The 19,557-nt window shown below is 34.2% G+C and overlaps 1 protein-coding gene across 5 annotated transcripts in view; it reads left to right on the top strand.

Annotated features, from left to right (window-relative positions):
* Nucleotides 1–19,557, top strand: part of AK9 (adenylate kinase 9) — a 46,743-nt gene that overhangs the window by 1,943 nt on the left and 25,243 nt on the right. For 3 of the 5 annotated variants that reach the window (XM_072408754.1, XM_072408755.1, XM_072408753.1), the window contains exons 3-16: nt 1,308–1,371; nt 2,950–3,002; nt 4,620–4,716; nt 8,995–9,107; nt 9,852–10,013; nt 10,839–10,961; nt 12,195–12,269; nt 12,987–13,088; nt 14,115–14,254; nt 14,340–14,520; nt 15,363–15,507; nt 17,078–17,167; nt 17,927–18,022; nt 18,875–19,011. In XM_072408754.1, the coding sequence (XP_072264855.1) occupies nt 1,308–1,371; nt 2,950–3,002; nt 4,620–4,716; nt 8,995–9,107; nt 9,852–10,013; nt 10,839–10,961; nt 12,195–12,269; nt 12,987–13,088; nt 14,115–14,254; nt 14,340–14,520; nt 15,363–15,507; nt 17,078–17,167; nt 17,927–18,022; nt 18,875–19,011 (1,578 nt within the window). The remainder of the gene's footprint in view (nt 1–1,307; nt 1,372–2,949; nt 3,003–4,619; nt 4,717–8,994; nt 9,108–9,851; nt 10,014–10,838; nt 10,962–12,194; nt 12,270–12,986; nt 13,089–14,114; nt 14,255–14,339; nt 14,521–15,362; nt 15,508–17,077; nt 17,168–17,926; nt 18,023–18,874; nt 19,012–19,557) is intronic. The other 2 variants (XM_072408756.1, XM_072408757.1) reach the window with 2 other exon arrangements.

The following is a 19,557-nucleotide window of genomic DNA, read 5'->3' as shown; positions in this document are numbered from 1 at the left end:
CTATATGAGATTATTACAAGAACTATATTAAAATGGAGAATAGAAAAGACAAAAAAGAAGAACCACCATGGGGTGGAAATAAAAAGTAGGAGGGAAGGTACAAGAAAGATAGAAGCACCAATGGTACAATATTCATGACAATAAGAGTCAGTGGAAATAGTATCTGGAGGTTGGGTGTCTGAGTTTTTCCAAAGGAAGCGGAGCATAAACCTAATCCAGTAATACCATCTGGCCCGAAAGATGCAAGTATTCTCCAAATTATTATCGGAATTAGGTGATGATAATAATTCAGCATTTTTGGATGTGTGCACAGTACTTCCTGTTGTTGATTGGGAACTCTAAGTCGTTTCTTAATCAAAAGTTTTTTTTTTAAACACTTTATAAGAGAAAAATAAAATGTGTAGCTTTTTCCATGTTCAATGGAATTAAATAGATTGGCAATAATCTGTACTTATATTCATTTAGAATACTGCTTGGAACTCAAATCATTTGAATAATTAGAGTTGTACTTCATGAATGTACTGAGACCCCAGGATGGCAAAACATTTTTTTTTTTAAGATTTAGTAAAAGGTATATTTTATATATTCTTGAGCTGTACGCCCTTTTGCTGAATTTTTGTCTACTTTGAGGTTTACAGCTCCATTATGATAGAAAGTTGTCTGAGGCTACAATATACCGTTTTCTTTTCTATTTTTATTCCCCCATCATTACATGAAAAATCACCCATGCTTATCTTTCATTTTCAGAATTTCTTCTAAGTTACTTGTATGTAATACAAAACATTAGTGGCCAGTCAGTTCAGGTCTGGAAGCCTTAAAATATTACCTAGCCACTTTGGAAGGACCCCATTCAAAAATTATTTTTGAAAATGAATAAAGAAAATATTGAAAAAAATGATTAAGCACAGGCAAAGAATCGTCTGCATTAATGGATGCACTGTACTTAGCTATATAATTGTATAGTACAATATTGTTGCAGGTCCTCATTTTATATCCACCGACACATAAATCTGTTAGTAAAGAGAAACTATCAATAACAAAGTTTTTTTTTTTAAATGTTTAAGCAGCTTGGAATGTATTTAATCATCCTCCTTTGAACTGGAGCGAGACATAACACTCATAAACTTTTTTTTGTCAATATAAGAAACATTTCTATAGCTAATACCTGGATGACAAACTACAGTTGGCCAATAAAGGTATTATGTTCAGCAAAGTTTATTTGGCAAAAAAAAATCCCTAAATCTTCTTTAAGTCTAACTCTAAACTATATCCCACTTGAGATGTAACCTTAATTTTATCTTTTTAAGGGTACTGGAAAAGCTACACTGGGGAAGAAGATCTCACAATCGTGGAACTGCATTTATATTGAAGGTATTTTTAACAATGCTAAAAAGGATACCTCCATATACCATATATTGGAGGCAGACTAAAGGTGCGTACACACTTCCAATTTTTATCGTTCAAAACGAACGACGAACGATCGATTGGGCAAAAATCGTTCGTAAAAAAAGTAACCAACGACGCCGACGAACGAGGAAAGTCGTTGGAAACGAACGACCGGACCGGCGGATCGGATTGGACGACGATCGTTGATCATCGTTCGTGTGTACGATCGTTCGTTGATCGTCCATGGTCTGAGCATGCGTAATGAACGAACGTTCGTTCACTTTCCTGTCGTGCACATAGTTCCTCTATCGCTCAAACGATCGTATCTATTGTGTGTACAATATCTACGAACGATCGTGTCGTTATCTCTATGTGCAGGATCGGTGCTATACGATCGTTCGTAGATATCGTGCAGGATCGTCCGTCGTTCGTTTTCCAACGATAATAATTGGAAGTGTGTACGTAGCTTTAGATTAGTAAAAAGAGCTCATAGACTCTGACCTTGAGTAGGAAAGCTTTTTAGTGCAATAAAAACTGCACTCTGTTTTATATCCTAATGTAAGACTTTGAGAAAAAAAAAACATAGAAGCCAACTTTGTCAGGTTTTATTGGTGCAGCCTTCGTGGCTATTTCCTTAATCTGTCAATGTCAATGTTCATAATACCTATTTGGTATATTTATTTGTATAGTGGGCAGACATTTGTCAACCACCAAGTTTGTCAAAACTTCCCAGACTAAAAATTATTGTGGACATATATTTTTAACTCCTTTAGTAAATCAGTCATACTGTGGTTTTTTAGTCATAGAAAAGTACCATAAAAGCCTTAGGGAATATATAGATAAAAATACAGCTCTGCTTGCAGCAGCTGGCTTCCTTTAAGAAAGTGTTATAAAGGAGGTAATTTCTCCATACATGGAGGTAAGTTTCTTGGGTTCCCCCACAAGGGGGATTTTAGATTGTGAACCCCTCAGAGGGACAGCTAGTGACATAGACCTAAAGCACTGCATGATATGTTAGCACAATATAAATATAATATTGATATTAGCAGCCACCCAAATTTCTAATTTATTTCTTATTTTTCCAGAAGGAGAACCTGATTGGTTTCTGTGGAGCAACAGGGCATATTTAATCAATTTCTACCCTAATATGCTTTAAATTTGGCCAGCAAACGATCACTGAATGCAAGGTCAAAATGGTCCTTTTAGCTCTGCAATATATTTCTTTTTATGTTGAAAAGCTACATTTTGAACACATTCTTGTTATGCAAAGCTAAGCAGCATAACGCATCTCTGGAATCTCATTATTTCAGCATTACCAGGAAGGATGGCTTTTACTAAATAGCTCTGTTAATGTATCTTGTAATTATCTCTTGTTAATTAATGTATTTTGTAATTATTTCCAGTATTAATGTTAAATTAATGTATTTTGTGATTGTCTTCTGTTAATTTTAATATGTCCTGTTAAAGAGAAGCGGTTTTAAAATGCATCTTTATTACACACATTAAACGTGTTTAATAAATGCATCTAAATAACTTTATTTCTTATCCTTTGATGTTTTGCAGCCCAAGAATTGATTAATGAACACATAAAGAGAGGCACTGAGCAAGGCAATATGGTTAGTACAAGCTGTCTAAACATAAATACAAATTCAGTGAAACAATGAAAATGTGCTATTATTATTAAAAGAACACAGCTGACATATTTGTAATAACTGACATAATATGAGATAACATGATCAGAAACTATACAGGTAGTCCCCAGGTTACATACGAGATAAGGACTGTAGGTTTGTTCTTAAGTTTAATTTGTATGTAAGTCAGAACAGGTACATTATTTTAATAAATGCAATTAGGACAGATGTTTCTCTCCACATATTAGGCAGCGTGGTGTCAGTTACTATATAAAATCCTCACTGTGGGTTAATCACAAACAAAGCAAAAAAAAAGTCTTTCATTATCTTCTGGAGCAAGCTGTGCTTTGATATGCAAAAAGAAACCACTGTAGAGTTTGTCTATATCATTAAAGAGTTACAAGAGGTTGCAGAACAGCAAAAGACTTCTGCAAATCATGCAAACTGCCCCCCTCCCCCCATTAAGCATCAGTTGTGCACACAATGCCTCGTTCGTATCTAGGAGTTGTCCGTATGTCGGATATCCCTTACTCGGGGACTACCTGTACTTGGGTGCTGCTGATTAACAGGAACAAAAATGATAACAGAGACTTAGATGCTACTTTACACTTATTGTAGGCTAGTGGCTTTCATAGTTGAGAACCCATTTAAAACAGATACTGATTAGGAAAGGTTATTCAGATCTGTTTTTCCAATGTTGTAATCTGAGCCAGTTCATTTAGACATGTATTATACCCCCTAATTATCTTAAGAAACAAGATTGACTTTATTGACAGAATCCAAATTTAGAAAAATAAAAAAGTGGAAACAGTAAAACTGTAATTTAAATGCTCTAAACTCTACATACAGTACTTGTGAAGATAACAACTGGTAGATTAGCTTTATTACAGGTTAGGTCTTTCCAACAAGTTCTTATTTTAGCATCCCTAAACTGAAATATCTTTTCGGGAAGACAGATTAAACAAAGTTGTTTCCATTGTATATCATATGGGTTTCAAACAGATATGCAAAATGACCACCTACCTATGTAAATTACAGGTATTACAGTAGAAGAGGGAAACCTAATGTCCTAATGAAAAGTGCAGTATTTGTTCATTCATGGATAAGCATACCCAAATCACATGTATTTATGTGTGAAATTAAAATGATCTAAGCCACTGGATAGTAAAATCCAGTAGATCAATTCCAGAAGTCCAAGTTACCTAGCTGTTGAGTCCATGACAATACGGTCCTATCCTTTAACAATACTGTGTCACATTCTGTATTGGATTTCTCTACATGTTTACAATTAGGAGGATGACATTGTCAGAGTGATGATACTTTTTGTATTGCAAAAGAAGGTACAGTTTAGATAACTAATTAGACCAAAATATCAAAGGGAATTCTGACCACAAGCATCCACCCATTATGAAGTACCAGTATTGCATGGACTAATTATTTATTGAAATGTTGTTATGGTCAAATGTCTGTAAAGAAAGGAACAGTTTATAAAAACCCTTTGCACAAATCCTATTGTTGATGATACAAGCCATTAAAGATTATTACATAGATTGCTTAATACCAAGAGCTGTTACACATATTCCTTCTCTTGTTAAACTGCAGATTCTAGAACTCCTGTACAAAGGTCAAAGCATTTCAGATGAACTAATAGTACAAATGATTGTGGACAAAATTAATTCGGAAGAAGTTGCCCATTATGGTATGTATTTTCTTTGTTGATGTTTACTCATGACTACTTTCCATACACCTGACATGCATTAAATATACCACAAGTGAGTAACTTTTGTGGCAAAATAGCATACATTCATAAAATAGGCTGAGCACCACCACTACCCCCACTGGAGCTAACATAGTAAAACTCATAAAAAGCTGAACTGAAAAAACAATTATGAAAAGCAATATGTATTTATTCTTTTGATTAGTGGGTTTAAAGGTTAAAGTGGAATTTCAGGCAAAGTTGTGGATATGGTGGGGTAGGTCTTTAACCTCTGTACTTCATTGCTTTAGGTTAAAGCTGGCTAAATAACAAAACTAGCCTTGAAATAGGTCTACCCCCCACATTATCAGGGTTAAATTTCAGTTTTTGGTATAGGGAACGGTTTACCCATCCCCCTTCTTTTCTCTGAAACTTTATGTTGTGAATGGGCCCTCGGCATTCTAACTTAAAATGCATATCTCCTTGCTCTGCATTGTAAAGGATAATGTTTAGCTTGCAACAGAAGTGCAAGCTTAAAAGAAGGTGCTTAAGAGGACAAGTTGCAGAGAAGAGGAGCCTGCAGGAATGAGCGATAAAGTACATTTTCTTTTTACAGATACCCTAGGCAAAATTAAACACATAACCCTTGTGCTGTGAGGGTAGCCCAACTGCAAGAAAATTTTCCAATTCGGCTAGGTTTTAAGGGAGATTTCCCTTAGTATGCTATTCTAGTGTCACCTTGAGATAGAAAGTGAGAGAAGATTTTTGTGGACACAGGGACATTAATCAAAATATGACAAGGCACCCAGAGCTTCCACCATGAATAAAAGTTTTGTCTATACCTTATTTTTGTTTATAACCTAATTTCACCCTTAGCCCTATCTATAGCCCATATTATGACCAGCTCCATGCTTCCCCAGCTGAGAGAGGATATATATTCACAATCTGCTTTTTATCTAAGGCTCTATTTTTATTGTCAATTGATTAACAATAGTTTTCATAGTATATTCAGACTTTTACATAAACTGTATCTAGTTTAAAGTTCAAGGTGACAGAGATGACCAGCATATTTTTTTAGTAACAAAACAGGCTTTTAGGTTTCAAAAGAAAAACAATATAGTGCTTTTAACATCACAGGACAACATACATTTTCGCTAGAACAAAGGCAAAATTTACCAAAAACAAAAATGCCTCATTGGCTAAGTGCTTTTAACTACAGGAGTTGTATTACAGGTCAAAGCACTCCTTAAGGCTTTCCAAACAGAAACGGGGTGCTCTCAGGAGTTCCTGGATATACACCCTCTTACAGACAAATCACCACCGTTTGCCACTTAAAGGGGCAACAACATACTGCCCATGCAGGACCTATCCTTGACATTCTGTATTTCATCAGTTAAATATAGACATTCTCCTGTCCTGAATCATGCACACCATAATAAATGTTCACCTTGTTCAGTAAAGGTTTAGAAAAAGAAGGGACTGGATTCCTCCATCCTGTGCTGATGTGAATCTCCCAGCATGTATCTTCGTAGACAATATCTAGTTTGCATTATCACATTCTTTGGAGTCCAGCTAGAGCTTTTAACTTTTTTAGCAGTTGTTTTAAGAAAAGAGACAGTATAAAAAATAGATAACAAGTAGAGCTGCTGCCTGCTAATAATATATGCAAAGTTTGGTTTTAAGTTTAGGTCCACTTTAAGGAACATTGAACTGAGAATAAAAATATATAAGTTTAAAACAATAGCAAAGGCTTGTAAAGAAAACATTTTGGAAATAAGACATCTGTATCTAGGGCATTGATTTAATACAACCATTAATAGTTGTTTATTTCTTATCATTACTTGTTATCAAACTGAATAAATCACAAAAAAGGTAGAAAACAAAGAAAATACAGGGCTACACAACTTTTTTCAACCAAAATATTTATGCCCACACTACTGCTTCACAATTTACATGGTATCATGAAAAAAAAGCCATACACAATATGACCAACTACTTTCTAAATCCTCCTTTCAGTTATTTTTTGGCACTAGCTTGAACGGTTTCTTTTTTCTTGTGCTTTGAAATCCTCTGTTCTCATACGTGCCTTTGGAAGGTAGAAAATGTACCATGAAACATTTGGAGGAGTACTAAAAAAAATATCAATAAGAAGTAAATTAGAAGTAAAGTACATTTCCAAGAGAAAGTGCGCTATTGGAATAATGTTCTAGAGAGTTAGAGGGTGAATTTTGGACATTCTGTTCCGTACGATAATGTGCTTTTTCTAGCTAGCTTAACAAAGCTGAATGGGGTGGAGAATCTATTCATGGTGACTGGTTACCTGAAAACCTGCAGGAATTGGAACTTTAGCTTTTTACGTAACAAGATGATCAGTGAAGTAATTTAATATATCTAAAAAAAAAAAAAACCATTGCATAATCTCTATTGGTATTGACACTGTGTTGTGTTTGTACAGTATGATTCCACAATATATTTTTTCATTCTTTAATGGATATGTTGTCCTGGATACCATTGGGTCCCAGAGAATGGTTCTGCGTCTTGAAAGTTATTGTCTTGAAACAGAACTTTCCAGCAGTTATGTTCTACACATTACTTGATATTACAGCAAAGCTCATTCTTCATAGGTCTCATATTATGTGTTTCCTTTCTCCCACTGACTTTAGAAAAAATTTGCTTGATAGAAATGATTCAATTTACGGAAAGCCTGCTTTTGAACGTTGTTTTATTTCAGTCATCTGAAAAAGTCAACCCTTTTTTTGGGAGCAAAGAGCTTCTTGGATTCTATAAATGTTTAATATTGTCTTTTAATATTCACTCATTGTGTCTTTTAATATTGTCCCAATTTATTCAAAAATGTTACTTGATGATTATTATGTCACCAAAAAACAGTTATCACATTAAGCATCACTGGATTTCATACTGAAGAAACAATTGCAGGCAACTAGTTTCCAGAATGGGTTTACCATAATCCAGGCCAACTGCATTTCCACTGTGTAGCCATTTGGAACAGTAAAAGCAATACAACAACAAAAAAAAAAAAGGAAAAGAATAGCCATAAAATACTTTTAATCAAAATGCAAGAAAAAAGTAAGGGTTTTTGGCTACAGGTGATGCACATGTTAAATATTTATCTAAAAAGAAGGAAAAAATTGGTGCAAGCTGTACCATACAATTAAACAGAATTGAGGCAATAATTTTGAGTATGATCAATCTTAATAAATGCCAGAGAGAGGAAACAAGCAGATCATGCAGATCAATTTTAAATGGTTCTCTTGAACCCATGTAAGCCCAACTAAAATGGACATAGCAAATGTGTGGTATTTCTAAAGACTCCTGTTTCCTGAACTTTAATATAGTCCCTGTTTTTGACCCAGAAGTTTTACAAAAAACTTGAAGACGGGCGGTTTGAAGATGCACGTAGCTTTAAAGAAAATCAGTGCCCACTTGCTTAGTTATTAGGAGCGTGTGGGCAAGGTCCTGTGTAAGCCCAACCTTTAAGTTTCTCCCTGCTACTCAGCACATGTAATTTTATCCTTTCTTTAGTTTTTAATAGCAAGGTGATATAAAGATATCAGTTGCTAGTTGTCACTCTATTGGCAAGATTCCCTGCTTCCTCTACTATGACCTCAGGACAAGAAATTGAAGAGAACAGACATCACTGGAACATGAATACACTGATATCAAATATGACCTCAGAGGTTCTATACTTTTCCCATTTTGCTAAAATGCATTTTTGTTGCTGTAAAATATAATAGGGATCTAATTTTTTCCTTTCTTTTTTTCAAAAAAAGAAATGTTGAATATTCAATGTAGAAGTTATCTGAATAGAAGCTCAAGTTTTTTTAAACATTTGCAATAATCTGGCTGTCAGTAATTTCTGCCCTACAGTTATAAAACATTAGCTTTAATGTGGACTAAGGTCACATAGGATCTTTACAATTAATTTTGGTAAAAGGAAATAAATAGAACACTCTAACCCTAAAGCTTGCTAAACTATTCAATCTGATTGTACAATCCCCTACAGATTTTTTAATACCTATGTAATGTGAGGGTTTACCTAATTTATCCCAATCTGATAATGCTTTACAATAAATAACTAATAAATAACTATTGTTTTTGCGACCAAGTTAAGGTAAACACACTTGTGCATTTTTAAAAAATTTTACTGCCATTTATCATTTTGTTCTATTGCTTTGAATTTTCTTTTTGCCATATATAGGTGGAACAGGTTCAAAACTGAAAAATGAAAGTGCTAATGTTTCCTTTTTATTTACACTCTAGGTTATGTACTTTGTGGACTTCCATCACTTTCTGAAGAATATATGAAGATTACAGAACAGATTGGGCTAATAAAAAATTTTAAAATGAAGCCAGATGTAATTATAAATATTAAGGTAACATATAACAAATAACTATGTGCTAACTAAGCAAATTTGTCCTGACTATAAATAAAGTACACATGTTATGATGCAGTATATGTTGGTACACCATTAACAGTATATATACTGTAGATTTCCTGCTTTCTGAGAGTATCCTAATAGCTAAACTCCACAAATACTTCACACACATTCTGTTCTGACGATGCAATTAATTCACTAATTTAATGTAAAGTTTATGAAACCCTAACTATGCACAACTATTTTGTTATTTGTTACCTTTCAATCTGCTAAAACCCTTGAAAGTGTTTTGTTATATCTGTTTAATAGTTTTGGAGATTTGGAGGGCAAGGGGAAAAATGGAAAGTGGGTTGTGTTTTTTTTTTTTTTTTTTTTTTTTTTTTAATTAAACAAAAATACAAACACATACTTACAAACTAATAAAGTTCAATATTGTCCACAAAGGTAAATCTACTATCAATTTTGTTGCTTATATATGGGAACCTTGGATCGCATTTAATAATAAATAATTTTTTTTTTTTTTTTTTTTTTTTTTTGTAATTAAACAAAAATGAGGTAAGCAGGACTAACACCAAGTGTTTAAAAATTCAGTGCTGTGTTGTCATATTAAAAAGGGAAGTGGGAGCATACCTAATGTCTAGCAGATCAACAATTTGTTTTCAGCATGTTGAAAACATATGCATGTGTTCCAGATATGTACTATATATGTTTTTTGTTTCTTTTTACATGATTTAACTGAAGTGTCCAGACAAAGATTTGAGCAAAAGACTAATTGGGCAGAAGCAAGATCCAGAAACCGGTTTAGTTTATCAGCGTGAAGCCTGGGATCCTGCATTTAAGGAGAAAAAGAAAAGAATCCAGGAAGGAGAAGAGGAAGAGGAGGAAGAAGAGTTTGAAGAAGAGGTAATGCTGTAAAACTGAGTTAGAGCATTTCATTTATTTTGCAGTTCATGGCTGCCTTTGCCCAGATGCTGATTAATAAGCTCCTGGCTTGTAAATCATCAATTAAAATGCTGATAGTCATGTCCTCTTCTTCTGATCTCACTGCAGTGCAAGCAAGCACAGACTTCATGAGATTGGCAACTCTGCTCTGAATTCAGGAGCAGTGCAGCATTGTTATCCCATTAAAGGAAGTTACATGAGGTGGACTTAATGGGCAAGATTAATAGCCATTTGTAAGACTCGGTAGGCATTTGTGAGAGGGAGTAGGGAACAACTGCAAGCTAATTCAGTAAACCAATACGGAGTGTAGTATTTCATGCCAACCACTTAGATTTATGTTTTTTATTGTAAGATCAATGAAAGATGAATTATCAATGGTTACTGCTTGATGCTGATTATCCACTGCCTTGCTGAATGCTCCGTTGCTTTATGCCATCCCCGCCTAGCCTAAACTTAAGACTTGTACAGTTGCAAAATTTTCATTGCTTGGGATAATGCACTTCCAAGTAAAGTGGATCTGATGTATTTTTATGAAGTGCATTCAGACTAGATATTGTGTACCCTTTTCACATCCAGATATATATTACTTATTACACAGATCAAAGTATTCCCCTTGACATAGCCTTTATCTGTTTTTTTCTCCAGATGGATGTTTCCATCATTGTTTAAACATTATTTAGAGCCACTGTCTACTTCCTGCTGTTTATCTGAAATTCCTTCTTTTCAAATGTAAGCCTTGACTAAGAGTTTGCAATGATTTGCTGTGTCATGCATTTTCTTATTTAGGGAGAAGAAGCCGAGAACTTTAAAGAAATTTTGGATCGGCTGGTACATAGATCTGAGGATTTTCCTGAAAATGTTGATGAGCGTATACAACTGTACAAGGACACTGTATTGCGCCTTGTGGAGGTAATGTCTTTATATGCTTTATTAACTGCACTGCTAATTCATATATGTGTATGTACCTCAATTACAAATTACTTTCACAAAAGACTAAAACACATATTGCAGCAAAATTTTTAATGACACATGCAGATCTGTGCTGGTAACAAAGCACTGATCTTGGTGAAAGACTACTGTAATCACCACTTCCAATCACCACTATTTAAATAAAAAAACATGTTTAACACTAATTTTTTTGTAGTTGTATAAATATGAAATAGTATGTGTGTGTAAAAAATATATATAGTTTACCTTTTAAAATGAATGGTTAGCTGTGTCCTAGAACCTAAAAATCTTCTATCAAGCCAGAACAGCATAATAATTATGAATAGAAAACAAAGAAATCTATATATTGTACAGGTACATAATTGTTTTCTGTCTTTACTGTTTAGTCCTAAACTGGGTCAGGTTCTGACCAAGCTATATTGTTTTTATTCACTGTAGTCAGCAAACGGCTAGTTATACTTTCTGGTGGGTAAACAGAATAAATTTCAAAATTTTTTGGCACGTAAAATCGTTTACATTTATGTATTTTACCGGTATGTTTAGTTGTTTACCTGAAGTTTAGCTTTAAAAACAATTGTAGACAATCAAAAACATTTTTTTAATTAAGGTAATAATATTGGGAAAAGACGATAAGAACCTGCAAAGTGCTGTAAAATAACTAATTAATATAATAATAATAATATTTTAACCAATATAAATTAAAATTTACTGATGTGGCTTATGTAAAATGAAACTAGATTGGTAATCTAGAAAATAGAAATGAGTTCTAGATGTGAATGTAAAATATAACTAACAGGTAGTAGAGATTTACGCTATTTAAACATATAAGACCAGTGTTTCACAAGCAGCATAGCATTTTTTATTCATTACAAGTCTATAAAATCATGCAGTGATTTGCAAGTCCCTTGCAATGCCTGACATATTCTTCTATGCGTGCAGAAATGCTTTGATGCCCACATCAAATTCAGCAGTGCCAACATGTATCTATTATTTAATTAATTACTTTTTAGTCTTTCTTTTTTGTATAACCACAGGGATATATAGGACACAACCCTTTGACATGGAAATTTTTATTTATGTTTACTTTTACATGTTAATTATCATTTTTTTTTTTCTTGTCTATTTAGATTATATACAAGAATACAAACATAAAATAATATAGTTTAGGGCGACTAATATGTTATTGTATTATAGGATCTAATGATTGATCATGACCCTCAGTGTCTAATTGAGCTTGATGGAAATAAGAAGCCTGAAGAACTATTTGTGGTAAGCATATACAGAATTTATTTATAACATTTTTATTTTGTATTTGATCTGGAATATATAAATTTGATAGACAATGGTACATATTAGCAGAAAAAATATCAAATGTATACATTCTACAGCCTTTAAATGATGATTTCCCATTTATATTGTATGTATGTAAAATTACAAAATAAATAGAAAATATAGTGATAAAACTCCTGCAAAATGGCCCAAACGTTAAAGCCAGAATGTTGCAGTCAAAGCTAATAGGTTGCTTAGATTTCTCATTCACTACTAGGATTGTAAGGGATAAAAAGCCATATAGATGATTCACCTTGGCTACATCCACCTAAATCTAAAACACAAGTTTAAAGAGATTTACCTTTTCAGTTTTTGCTTACTCTCCTGACCTTTGCCAGGTATTATCAGCAGGTCATGTTTTCCAGACTTTCAGGTAGAAGCATATCTGTCAAATTTATTACTGTTAAAAGAAGTGCATTTGTGTGACATTTGAAACTGTGGAGAGTATTGAAAAAAATACATATCATGGATAAGCTTAGAAAACATTTTATAGCGTATTGTTCTAAGTATATTCACAAAATGGGCTGATTTTATAGTTCACTTTTAACTACTATAATTTTCACAGAAAAATAATTTTCACTCCAAAAAAGTTAAACTATCATATAATAATGACAATACACATTGTTTTTTGGTTTTATTTACAATTACATGTTGCAGTCTGTATTGGCTCGTCTTGAGTATTTGGGCCTACGTCATGGAGCTGTGGTGATGAAACTCTATAACCCTGAAGAAGAAGAGTCAGTGGAAGAGCTGGAAGGGGTAAGTCAGGAATCTTTAAACTTTTTTTTTTTATTAAATAAAGGGCTAGTTGTCTGGTCATACTTTTTTTTTTTTTTTTGGGGGGGGGGGTGACTTTGATCAGTAAGATAAAAAAAATGCAGTTTTCAGTGGGAAACTTCTCCAATCCCAGCAAAAATGCATTTGTGTTAGGGATCAGTAGGAGTGGAGCAGTGATCCTGTGTCAGTGATTCATGCAAGTAAATATGAATAAATAAATGATCTTGTGATGGTGGTTAGTGGGAATTTTAAAAAATCCTGTGCTGGTGTGACCAGTAGTATCACCAGTAGTGTCACCAGTAGTGCTGGTGTGTGAGTAGTAAATGCCTCTGTGTCCGTGGTCAATGGGAGCAATATGTGCTCCAGTATCAGTGTTAAGTTTTAGTAATAAATGACCCCGGATTGATAGTTAGTAGGAGTAATTTATACTGCTCTGCTGTTGGTGATCATAAATGCATTGTGTTCATGGTCAGAGGGAGTTGGTGCTCAGTGAGAGTAATAAGTAATCCAGTGGCAGTAGTCAGTGGGATTAATAAATACTACTCTGTTGGTGGTCAGAGAGTATAATGTTTGTCTTAGTGTGGAGGAAAAAATTAAGCCTTTCAATGTTGGTCAGTGTGATTAGGAAAGCACCTCTCCTCCCCAGGATTAGTGTTCTGTTGTATTAGGAAAACGTGTGAGCTCCCTGTCCCATTTTGCTATCATTCTCATTGTGTCATGGGTAAAACTCTAGAGACACCACTGTACATGAAATCACTCTGGTAAGTCTGGTAAAAAATACATTGCCAAATGATGGAACACTAAATTTCACTTTTACTTCATTTCAACACCCACTACCACTGGGCATTCAGCAACTTCATGTGGGGATGTGGTTGGGAACAGACACTGGGCTAGCACCAGAACAGGATGGGGGGGTGGTGGGATGGGGTTGTGCATTTCAGCTGTCCTAAAAATTGTATCTTGTGGGCATTTCATGGTATACACTGAAAACTTTTCTTAAATCTGCAGGATGAGCTTTTGCGGACACTCTCAGGTTACCATATAATCGCTCCAAGATATAGGTGGCGTAGAAGTAAATGGGGTACACTGTGTCCTGTGGCTCTAAAAGAAGGATATATAAAGAAAGGCTTGCCAGAGTTTGCAGTTAGGTAAGTTGTAATTTAAACATTTTAGAATATGATGCCTATTTTCATCATATTGCATCACTATTTTTTACTGTAACTGTTCTTTAAGCTTCCTAGATAAAATGTATCTAATGTCTTCTGAGGAATCTCTTAAGAAGTTTATGCAGAATCCTCGTCCATTTCTGCTCCCTCCTATGCCTATGCCTCCTTGTAAGGTTGCTGTCATGGGGCCAAAGTCTTCAGGGAAAACCACCATCTGCAATTTATTAGCTGAAAAATACTCTGGAAAGGTGAGTAAATATGATATTTGACAAAAGTGTATCTAGCAGGATTTTTTAGGAAGATTTGTTATAGTAGTTTTCTATGACTGTACTCGCCAATATAGAAACTAAACCTAACTAATAAAAAATTGTGAGCAAGCACGTTCTTTATTATTAAAGAAGGGACACGCAAGGTCCCTTCTGCAACTAAACAAACATACCAGCCTGTTCACAATCCCTTATTTATTGTACACCAAGGTGTGCATGTATGTGATCCTGACATAGCTGGCTGCTGGCAAAGAATAAACAGGCTGCTGGCAAAAGATCCCAAACCTGGAGGACTGGGTAAGCATGCTGCTGATGAAAGGCAGAGAGGTCAGTTTCGATTAAAAAAGAAATGAGAGAGGCAGGTAAGATGATAATATTGCAGAAGTGACATTGCTTGTAACTTCTGCAATAAAATATGTACCTGCTATCAATTGTTTAATGTTTAGGTTAGGTTTTAGCCAACCAAAAATGAAATATAAGCTATAAATGATGTCTGAGGGTCTGAGACAACTATTTATTCAAGAATGTATGTTTATTGATGGATCCTAATTTTGATGTTTTGGTTGTGCCTGCATTTGCAACTGCATTCTCATGTCTAAGTAACTTGACTTACAATACTGCAATACTGGTACTATTGATAGCTTTTGTTGCAGAATAATAACCACTGCATTGACCATACTGGAACTTTACCTCAATAGCAGAGCAATGCCAGGACAATGACATATGCAAAATGTCTTGCACAACTTCTTGTACATCTGTGTGCCAAAGCGAATGCATTCAACAACTGACTTGATAAGCCATGAAAACCAATATACATCTTTTAGGTATTTGACATGTCTGTGCTGATTTTACCACATGTTGAAGAAGCAAAACAAAGTGCTCTTGCAAAAGCACGTGAAGAAGCCACTGAGAAAGCCATAGAAAGTGTAAAATTAAAGCTACAGCAGGAGAAACTGTTGAAAGAACAAGGTATGTGGATTGAATGACTTATGAGATCTTTGGCACACAAATTCATCCATTATGGATTTGGTTTTTATTCTCCTCCTGCTTTTGTAATTTCCTATTTGTGTCACAGATCCATCTACAGACAGAAGGAATCTAGTAAACTTTAGAATCTGATATAGAATGTGATGAATCTTTTTAACAAAAATAAAAGTGTATTAACTTTGTATATTAATAGGCAATTCGCTGAGATATTGATACATGTTTATTTAAACAAAGAAATGTCCACTTGTACACTCAAAAGGACCTCTCATTTACTTTATATGCCTCTGTCCTGAAATGGTTGCTATCACAGAAAACAATGTATTCCATCAACTGTACGTAGTTACTGTAATGATAGCATTCATTGTGTAAATTATTTTTTGTAATTCACATACCTTTATTCTAATTACACATTTACTTGCAATGTAAGCTGCCTGACAAAACAATAGTGGTTTGAGGTAAAGTAGAACACTTTCATCTATTGCTTATAAGTCCTTTCAATCAAGTCATGTAGTATCAGTATCACATATGGGTGTTACCCTGGGCAATCTGCATGAGACAGGGTGCTGTTATGTTTTGAAACTATATACTGAACCATAAACTATATACTGAATATATTCTTACTGTATTGCACAGAGAAGTAATGAAACAGAAAAGTGTTTTATAAAAATACCATTAGTTTTAAATGTGAAAAAATAACCTAAAATATGAAAAAGCATGTAAATAAAAATTATTTACATGGTACATTTTACCTGTACTTCCCCAACACAGTTTCAAACACAATATTTCATGCGATAGGGGTCATATAACACAAAATCAAACCACTTGGTATTATAAAAAAATATTTACCTAATAGAGAGAACTATTCCAATATGCTGAGAGGTCTGGGTTTCTTACAGGTTCAGTAATTCTAATGCTTTTATTTACTAGCTATTATGATGTGCCATTTGACATATCACTCATACTTTCTTTTCATAACTACCCATTGAAAACAGCAGGAGATTGTTTTATAGACCCAACACTGAACACTATAGGAGTATGCCAACAATCAGCATGAAAGAAAAAATTTACATGTAGTGTTACTTGTTGGGAAGTGGAAATTAATAGCTTACATTCTAGCCTATTCCATTTGGAATTCTTACGTAGAAACTATTAGTTCAATAAGAAAATGTCTGCCACTATTTTGTATGCAACAAATGCACTTTACGTATCAATACAATATAACCCTTTTCGTAAAATATTTTTTCCACCTAATAGAAACCGTGAAAGTTCCAAATATGACCGATTCCAATGAATTTCCTCTAATTTACTAGGAAATTCTGTATTTTACCCAGTAATATTTATTTTTCTCTCGTACTTTCACAACCCACCAAGTAATATAAAATAGGACATTTTCTCCAGAATAAATATTTACCTAAGGTATACAGTATTCATAAGTCAGAAAAATATAAACCAGTCCTTTAACATACTTTACATATATTAGTCTGGCAAATATTTTAAGGTATCCTGCTGCTAATAATAGTAAAACATCTAATATTTATTACTTATATCATAGCGTTAGCAGAAGGTCACAAAGATACAGACATAGAAGATGACACAGATGATATTTCCTCAGCTCAAACAGATGAAGAACACAGTGTAAAAGGTAAGTTGTCAGATGCCTGTTCCTCCACTGGACAATGTGGTACCTTCTACCAGGCACTATGTTGCTTCAAGACACTTTAGTAGCTATCCAACAGACCCAAAGGGGCGAATATATATATGTTTTTTCTTTGAAATAGTTATTCTGCCTAAATTGTCACAGCTGTCTCCTGTGGTACTGGACCTTCATACTATCTATACATGTGTAAATATTTTTTTTTAATTAAATGTATTTTTATTGAAGAAAATAAACAACCATAGAACATATAAACAACATACATACAGTAGGTAACATTGTTCAACCCAGGGGGAAGGATTGTGGATTGTCCTATTTTGTGATAAGGAATTCCAGTGCAGGCACTGCATATTTTTCCATCAGGGGTAATGCCCTTTCCTCCTGTGTCACTGTCTGTATTTGTCTGTCATTCGCTACCCCTATTTAATACAGTTTATTAATAATAATAATAATATTATAATAAAAGTAAGCTCCATAAAACCCATCATGTAGCAACAAGCTGATCCTTATTCTTAACACCAGCATTGTGTACATCAGTATACGGTTACAAATATACCAAGCATATAACAGTGTTAAAACATACTACAATACAGCTGAGTTGTCAAGCTCACCACGCTTAATACTAGTATATATTGGGCCGAACATATGAAAACCCCCCTGTCTGGAGATGCGCAGGGGGTTATGTGCCTTTAAGCTGGCTAAAATTATCACATTAATAATTTTATTTACACTTTCTCTTTCAAATAGAAAATCTAGAGGAGTCTGGTACAACAGAAGTTGACTCATCTCCAAATCAGGAAATTATGGAAAATGCAGAGGAGCAAAGTGTCATTCAGCAAGATGGTGAATTAGTCATTTCAATTTTTACTTAATATTTAAAAATGATAAAATCTGTATGACTGACTGATAAACTGCCCTTTTAATTAGGAAGTTTTGTGTTACTAAGGCATCTGCTCTTAGTAGGTTTAGTAGATACTGTTTCATCTTTTCATTATTTATAATAAACTGATTTTCAGGGAAATTTGCACCCCACTGACACCAATCTCTTTCAATCACTGGCATTGATTAAAAAATTCCAAATGCCCCTTTTACTTTTTAAAGCTTGTCATGTAATCCTGCAGTTCCAAAGCTTCTCTGTTCAACTGTTCACAGACATACAAAGCCTACTTTGTATGTCTATGTTACTCCCTACGTGACATAGATAGTTCTATTGGCTGTCCAAGCTGGGTACTCTCCAGAAGAGGACACAGTCAACACATTTCATTGCAAGGCGATTGTCAAAAGCTCCATGTGCAGGTACAGTTGCAGCATTGGATTACCAGCCCAACACCCCCCCCCCCCCCCCCCCCCCCCCACACACACACACACACACACACGTGAAATCGTTTTAGGAAATGGACCTGGAAAGTGGATTTAGGTGGAATGGCCATTAAAAGTTTCTGGGCTACATACTAAATAAACTTTCTGGATTCCCCTACCATATCTAAAAGATGTGAGTATATTTTGCTTTACAAGGTAGTAAGAAAAACCAGGGTATGATAGAGGGGGTTGAGTGGGATGGATATGCTTCTGAAGGTTGACTTCTAATTGCTCTAAAGGTCTGTGTTAACTACAGCAAGTTAACTTCAACTGCTTCCATGTGCACACTTGCTAATTAAAAAGAGACTTTAATATATGGATTTTATTATATTGCAGACAAAGGAGAAGAGGTGACTGCTGATCATCCAGACGTTCAACAAATGGTTAAAGAAGCTATACAAATCGCACATGAAACCCCAGTAACATTAGGTCCAGATGTTTATGTCAGTGTATTGGAGAAAGCTATCACAGAGGTATAATCGTCCGTATATACATGTGCTGCAAAATTAAATTAGATGTTGCTATCAAAAATATCAAAAGTATACATATTGTATCAGTGTCATATGTTTGAATATTGTAGATAATTTCTACATACTGAAAATTTGTGCTTTAACTTTTCACTATTTTTAAAAACTCAGAACTGAAGCCTGTATTAGATATTCATTATTACAGCTGTTGTTTTATCTAATTGGTACTTTGTCACAGATAGTGACCTTTTACAAATGAATTGGACTTTTTAACAAGGTCATTTCATTTTATGTAGTGCTCTTTTCATCCAAATGACTCCATGAATTTCCTGCATTAAATTCATATAAAATTCTACTTTTATCTACTGTTCCCTTTAGTTTACTCCCACACTCATCCACATTTATTAAAATATGTTTTACTGAGCACTATTAATCACAAACAATATGGATTATACACTTATAAATTTATAGTTATAGACATTTCTATAACTCATTGCACAAACTGACTGGTAGTCTTCATCTGCAATGAAGATACTGCGCACAAATAAAATA

This window comes from Pyxicephalus adspersus, chromosome 4 (assembly GCF_032062135.1).
Source record: "Pyxicephalus adspersus chromosome 4, UCB_Pads_2.0, whole genome shotgun sequence".
NCBI classification, from domain to species: Eukaryota; Metazoa; Chordata; class Amphibia; order Anura; family Pyxicephalidae; genus Pyxicephalus; species Pyxicephalus adspersus.
Note: the sequence above shows the minus strand (reverse complement) of the source record. Positions and strands in the feature narration are given on the sequence as shown.